The sequence below is a fragment of the Salmo salar genome, chromosome 01 (genome assembly GCF_965601325.2).
Source record: "Salmo salar chromosome 01, fSalSal1, whole genome shotgun sequence".
NCBI classification, from domain to species: domain Eukaryota; kingdom Metazoa; phylum Chordata; class Actinopteri; order Salmoniformes; family Salmonidae; genus Salmo; species Salmo salar.
The window spans coordinates 34,871,771-34,878,966 of NC_138291.1; the positions used below are offsets into that span (position 1 = coordinate 34,871,771).

Here is a 7,196-nt window from a genome sequence, read left to right on the forward strand (position 1 = left end):
TTTAATTTAGCAGACGCACTTATCCACTGTGACTTACAGTAGTGAGTGCATATATTTTGGTACTGGTCCCCGGTGGAAGTTGAACCCATATCCCTGGCGTTGCAAGCGCCATGCTCTACCTACTGAGCCACACGGGACTGCGAAACTGGCTACAGGGTTAGAAGTGGCTATGTGTTTATCAGGCCCATGTTTGTAGATCTCACAGCAATAAAAATGCCTGTGGGAACACATGGGAGGCTGATAGGAACTCGGAGTTCTCAACAGACGGGGCTTGAGTCATCTCAGGCAGAAGCACAGGGAGAAATGTGAGCTCTGGCTGCCACCTGGTGGACACATGTGGAATTCATAAAGTTAGGACATCAGTGGCATCTGTAGCTAATGTGAGTCAGTGTTATGCTTCTTAGTTGGAAGTATAATAAAGACGCCTTGTATAAGTTAGAATGTATGATGTGTTGAATAAAAACTCAGCAAAAAAAGAAACGTCCTCTCACTGTCAACTGTTTATTTTCAGCCAACTTAACATGTGTAAATATTTGTATGAACATAAGATTCAACAACTGAGACATAAACTGAACAAGTTCCACAGACATGTGACTAACAGAAATTGAATAATGTGTCCCTGAACAAAGGGGGGGTCAAAATCAAAAGTAACAGTCAGTATCTGGTGTGGCCACCAGCTGCATTAAGTACTGCAGTGCATCTCCTCCTCATGGACTGCACCAGATTTGCCAGTTCTTGCTGTGAGATGTTACCCCACTCTTCCACCATGGCACCTGCAAGTTCCCAGACATTTCTGGGAGGAATGGCTCAAGCCCTCACCCTCCGATCCAACAGGTCCCAGACGTGCTCAATAGGTTTGAGATCCGGGCTCTTTGCTGGTCATGGCAGAACACATTCCTGTCTTGCAGGAAATCACGCACAGAATGAGCAGTATGGCTGGTGGCATTGTCATGCTGGTGGGTCATGTCAGGATGAGCCTGCAGGGAGGGTACCACATGAGGGAGGAGGATGTCTTCCCTGGAACGCACAGCGTTGAGATTGCCTGCAATGACAACAAGCTCAGTCCCATGATGCTGTGACACACCGCCCCAGACCATGACGGACCATCCACCTCCAAATCGATCCCGCTCCAGAGTACAGGCCTCGGTGTAATGCTCATTCCTTCGATGATAAACGCGAATCCGACCATCACCCCGGTGAGACAAAACCGCGACTCGTCAGTGAAGAGCACTTTTTGCCAGTCCTGTCTGGTCCAGGGACGGTGGGGTTGTGCCCATAGGCATCATTGTTGCCGGTGATGTCTGGTGAGGACCTGCCTTACAACAGGCCTACAAGCCCTATTGCGGACAGTTTGAGCACTGATGAAGGGATTGTGCGTTCCTGGTGTAACTCGGGCAGTTGTTGCCATCCTGTACCTGTCCCACAGGTGTAATGTTCGGATGTACCGATCCTGTATAGGTGTTGTTACACGTGGTCTGCCACTGCGAGGACGATCAGCTGTCCGTCCTGTCTCCCTGTAGCACTGTCTTAGGCGTCTCACAGTACGGACATTGCAATTTATTGCCCTGGCCACATCTGCAGTCCTCATGCCTCCTTGCAGCATGCCTAAGGCACGTTCACACAGATGAGCAGGAACCCTGGGCATCCTTCTTTTGGTGTTTTTCAGAGTCAGTAGAAAGGCTTCTCCAGTGTCCCAAGTTTTCATAACTGTGACCTTAATTGCCTACTGTCTGTAAGCTGTTAGTGTCTTAACGACCATTCCACAGCTGCAGCGATGTTCATGCTTGAACAAGCATGGGAATCAGTGTTTAAACCCATTACAATGAAGATCTGTGAAGTTATTTGGATTTTTACGAATTATTTTTGAAAGACAGGGTCCTGAAAAGGGGCCGTTTCTTTTTTTGCTGAGTTTAGAAGTTGATAGATGTGGCCAATTTCTGACATTTGTGTGTGGTTGTGTTGCAGCCCCTGTGTGAGGAGCCACCCTCCATCTGTACACCAATGAAGGAGCCCTTCTCCCCCCTGAATGTCCACAGTGTGGTGTCCACTGAGCCCTGCCGAGGCTGCTATGTCCGCGCTCAGCCTTTTGACCAGTTCCCCTCCAGCAACCGACGCTACCTGCCTCCTCAGGTCAGTATCAAACATCTCTAGACCCACTCTATATTATTGTGTATCATTAGCCCTTTATCGCGGTTGGAGATTAAACCTAGTCAAGTATACTAATTCTGAAGAATTTCTTATTACATGACATGGAAGAACAGTAAAGATCAGTCAAGATGCATACTAAACTAAACTTAAATCTATGCTGACAACATGCTAAAATGTCTGTTGTGCGCCCTCCTGAACTGAATAAACAATACTATAATAACTGTCTCAACTAGGTCTCCTTCAAGTCAACGCGCCACGTGCGCTTTCACATGGACGAAGAGGAGATCGTTAGGATCAACCCTCGTAAGGACGTTCTGATCCGCGGTTATGAGGACTACCGCCACCCCGTCATGTGGAAGCATGATGTGGAGCGAGAGGACCCTGACTTCCCCGCCTCCTTCCACAAACTGGACACCAAGAAGTGTGAGTACCTCTTCCCCGAGGGGCCGGGCATGGAGTCCCACTCGGGCCCTGGGAGTATGGGTATGGGCACAGGCCTAGGGCTGGGTAAAGACTCCTCCATCAAGACCCAGCCCTCGCCGCTGCTCAAGTCCAAAAAAGGGCGGCGGCGGCGGGAGGATGGTGAGCGTTCACGCTGTATCTACTGCCGGGAAATGTTTAACCATGAGGACAACCGGCGGGGGCAGTGCCAGGACGCTCCAGACCCCATCAAGCAGTGCATCTATAAAGTCAGCTGCATGCTGTGTGCCGAGAGCATGCTCTACCACTGCATGTCCGACTCTGAGGGAGACTTCTCGGACCCGTGCTCGTGTGACACGGCAGACGAGCAGTTCTGCCTGCGCTGGCTGGCCCTGGTGGCGCTGTCCTTCATCGCTCCCTGTATGTGCTGCTACCTGCCGCTGAGAGCCTGCCACCACTGTGGGGAGGCCTGCCGATGCTGCGGGGGCAAGCACAAGGCCGCCGGGTGACCTGACTGAACTCTGACCCCCCTCACCCGGGACGACCTACCCACAACACAGCTAGCTAACACAGGAAAGCGGAAGCTTGTTTTTCCATTCACCTCTCAAAGGGGGGTGACATGTTGTTATAGACCCCTGGCTCTGGATGTCTTTTGGAGATGTTTGTGTCCTCCGACGCAGAGGGCAACGGAAGACCAACCTCGTGCTTTACGGGCTCTGAGTGTGAAGTTAAGTTCAGGAGCTGAACGCGTGGAGAAGGCGTTGTGATTAACAGACATGGTGATATTACTAAACACACACTCACACTCGTACATAATACAGACAGGCAGGCCACCATGTCAGACTCTCTCTAGAAGTAATGTGTAACTTTATGAAGGAATAACAAAGAACAACAAAAAGAAAACAACAATTGTGCGGAAAGAAAACATACTTAGTGTTCCAGTATGCTAAAAGGGATATTTTCTTGCTTTTTTGTGAATTTGCGATTGGTTAACAGTGGCCTTCCCTTTGGCTCGAGCATTGGCCGACAGTGTAATTATTAGACAGAGAAAGTGCACTAGAAATGTTTTATCCCCCCCTTAAAGGTAACCTTCACACAATTCTAATGGTACATTAACCTTACGACCATTCTTAGAGTCATTTAACAGTTCAGAGATGTTGCTGTGGTGGATGTGTACGTCTTTCCTTATTTTTCCTATTAGTCGAATGTTGAACAAAAAAAGAACGTAACACCTTTATCTTTTGACGGGTACAGTATGACATAGCTTTTGACATTCACCATAGATAATGTTAGAATTATTTCCTTGTTTTGGTAAGGCGATTTGGACCACTTATTTGCATTCCAACATAAAGGGATCGATTCCATGAGCAGAAGGGAAAACATGGTAATGTATTTTGCCATCCTCCATCCCCCCCAAAACGTTTCTTCTAAGTCAAGAGTTAATGTTAACACTCCTTGAATCACCTTACACGAATGAGACCAATACTTCACAATTCCATGTACTTTACCAGATTTTCAATTTGGACTCAATCAAATGTTTGCTTCATGGTGAAACTGGTGTTTGTCTTTGTGTCTTGCTCATTTTATGTTTTGAATTTATAAAGTTGAAATTTTACTCAACCAGCAAGTTTTTACATGTAATTTTGGTGACTAAGGGGTAGTGAGTGCCCCTTTGTTGAACAAGTTACTTACATTAGGCTAGTTTGGGGAAAACTAAAAGTTTTGAATTAGTCGGCAACAAGAAATCACCAATTTAAAACTAAACTTTTGTGTGAGAAAAACCCACCTTGAAAGCACTGGTCTCCAAGCTTTGGTTCCAGCACCATCTCCACGTTTCAAAAGTACTGTATGTCTGTCCCCTTGTGATTGAAGCATTTGTAAGAATGAGTCAAATGTACTGCTGTTATTAGGTCATTTTGCAGCTTGTCCACGGTAACTCCTAGAATACATAATTTAACATTTGCCCAGTCGTGAATTAATGGATGCATCGTTTTAAAGGTCACAGAAAGAAAGTACGTTTGGCTATAGGTTATTATAGCATATGAGTATGATTGTTGCACAAGCACAGTGATCGTAGAAGTTACTAGTTGTAACAAAACAGACTTTGTTGAAGCCTGATTGGTAGATATGAAGGTCCTTGTTCAAATCCATATTTCACACAGAAGAACAATGGCCACGATAACAACCAATGAATGACTGTAGACAGACCCCCAGTTGTATTAATTTGATACTGCATCTCAAAAAGACAGTATGTTATTGCTAATTCCTCACAACAGCATCAACTGTTGATTTTAGACTTTGTGCCTGTGCACCTGAATAATGTGTGAGAACAGAGTCTTCTTTGATCATTTAGACAAAACTATCAAACTGATAGAAAATCGCCCTTCCCAATTTGAAAAGCTTGTCATTACAGCCCTGTACCTTGGCCAGTAGATATGAACCCCATCCCTCGGCCCGCCACTCCTCGAGAAAAGGATGTGGCAACTCGGTCTTGTCTCCAGACTGGACGGGGGCAGTCAACTTCTTCCAAATCCCACCCTTATGCCCCATGCTGGGCACTCTTTACTTTCTATGCAAACTCTTGACCATGGGAAACATATAGACCTCTCTCCACACTGAGTCAGTGACAGGACACTTTAATAATGCTATATAGATGTTACCCAGGTACCAAAATCCAAATGCCTGTAAATAAGTAACACTATATTTAAATACCTGATAATAATCCCATTTAGTTTTTTGGAAATGAAGAGCTGTATTTATCACTGCTGTCAGCATATATTGTAGCTTCAATTGACAGCATTATGTACATAGGTCACCTTTTTAGTATTATTTCACATTGAAAAGTAGAGGGCGTTGATGATTGAAATGACTATTGCGCGTTGAATAGAGTTTCTTTCTAGTTTTGTACCGAGGAAGGAAGGCTAGAGTGCTAACATGTCAAAGTAGTGACAGTCCACTTATTTTTAAAAAGTTTATATATAAAGCTGCTAGATACAATCACTAATTTTATTGTGTTGGGAGGGAGAGAAAAATCTGCTCTGAAAGACTGTTAAAACAATATCTAGTTCTCTGACAGCATATAACCATGACCACGAGTGTTTGTTAGGTGTATGTGTGTGCGTGTGTTCACCCGTTTTGGTTTGTTTGTCCATTTTTTTGAATATTTTTTTTTCTCATCCCATATTGTAATTTGGATTGCCCTGCATATTGCAAGCTGAACCAAGGTTTGATGAACCTGATTTAAAAACTTGCTGGCTGAGAAGCAAAATGTAGGATGTACATTTATACAAGTTTAGCTGAGAGATACTGAAATAACCTGTTTCATTCTGCATTAACCAGCACAGTGCAACTCGCTATCATGTACTGTATTATATATGCAACATGTCTGTCTGCTTTAATATATTTTTTTAGCTGTCGGTTAACTTTGCATATGTAAGACTTCAGTTTTTAACCACTGCTGCTAGTCTTATTATTCTTTCTTTCAATCTTAAAGTTTGGATATCTTTGGAATGCATACAAATGTACATTCTCGACTTTGTCTAGGTTAAAATGAAATGCCTATATAAACTTGTTTCTTCAGTGTATTGCTTAAAAAGGTTACTTTTCACAGCAGTTGAGTGGTTACTTTTACATTTTCCAATGCTTTGGTGCACTGATGTATGTAGGCTTTTTTCTTCTTACGGCGCTTGATGATGTAACATTTATGTGATTAGTTCTAAATAGTGGAAAACATTTGTGTTTTGAAAATTGCAGTAAAAATGGTACTCTAATTCTTCTGTAAACACTGCCTGTTTATTTTCTTTCTCGTGCATCTTTTCTTTCAGTTTCTTAGTGCCATTGGCGTCACACCCTGACAACCTTGAAAAAGTGCCTCACGTCCATCATAGTTTCCATCTTAAACTTAACAGCTCTTGTTCTGGTTATATTGGTTTATATATGTCTAGGTATTTCTATCATGGTTTGAAAATTCCAAGTATATGATGTAAAATGTATAGTTCAATAACTCATGTCATAGTTGTATTTTCTTCATACAGATGTAGCTTGTTACTTTTCATAAATATATAATGTAAATATGCATACATATGTTTGTAACTGTTTTTATGTTACATCATACACTTGTAATTTGACATATCAAATAACATTATCATAATAAAATGGTGAGTTTTAATCTTGTTGTTGTCTTGTGGGATTCTTTTAAAGACTATTATTATCTTGCCACCTCAGGTAATGTAATTATATTTCTATGGTGGAGACGCCACCTTGCATATCTACATCCAAATTCTACGTAACGTTGCAAAAACTTTCCAGGAATATTTCTCACGTATTATCTCTAGCTAGTGGTATCTAGTGCTAATGTTATTTTTTCATTGAGCAAATATCAAGACGCTCATCAGCAGGATGACTTTATTACAGCACCTTCCATTTGAGGTTCTCCAGGACCAAGTGAAATTCATCCCAGAATGTTTTCCCCATGTGAATGTCACATATACTATAATAGTATTCTGTTGAATCACTTGACATATAATTATGGTTAGACTATATAGAAGATTAATAACATTATCCGTAGGTCATGGCTGTACACAAATTACACATTTCATTCACATACTTGAATGGTAAAGAATAACATT

At 42.8% G+C, this 7,196-nt stretch overlaps 1 protein-coding gene across 1 annotated transcript in view; it reads left to right on the forward strand.

Annotated features, from left to right (window-relative positions):
* Positions 1 to 6,740, forward strand: part of spred1 (sprouty related EVH1 domain containing 1) — a 75,283-nt gene extending 68,543 nt beyond the window's left edge. The window contains exons 5-6 of the mRNA XM_014193659.3: positions 1,966 to 2,130; positions 2,382 to 6,740. Coding sequence (XP_014049134.1) covers positions 1,966 to 2,130; positions 2,382 to 3,077 — 861 coding nt within the window. The 3' untranslated portion in view covers positions 3,078 to 6,740. The remainder of the gene's footprint in view (positions 1 to 1,965; positions 2,131 to 2,381) is intronic.
* Positions 6,741 to 7,196: the final 456 nt, after the last annotated feature.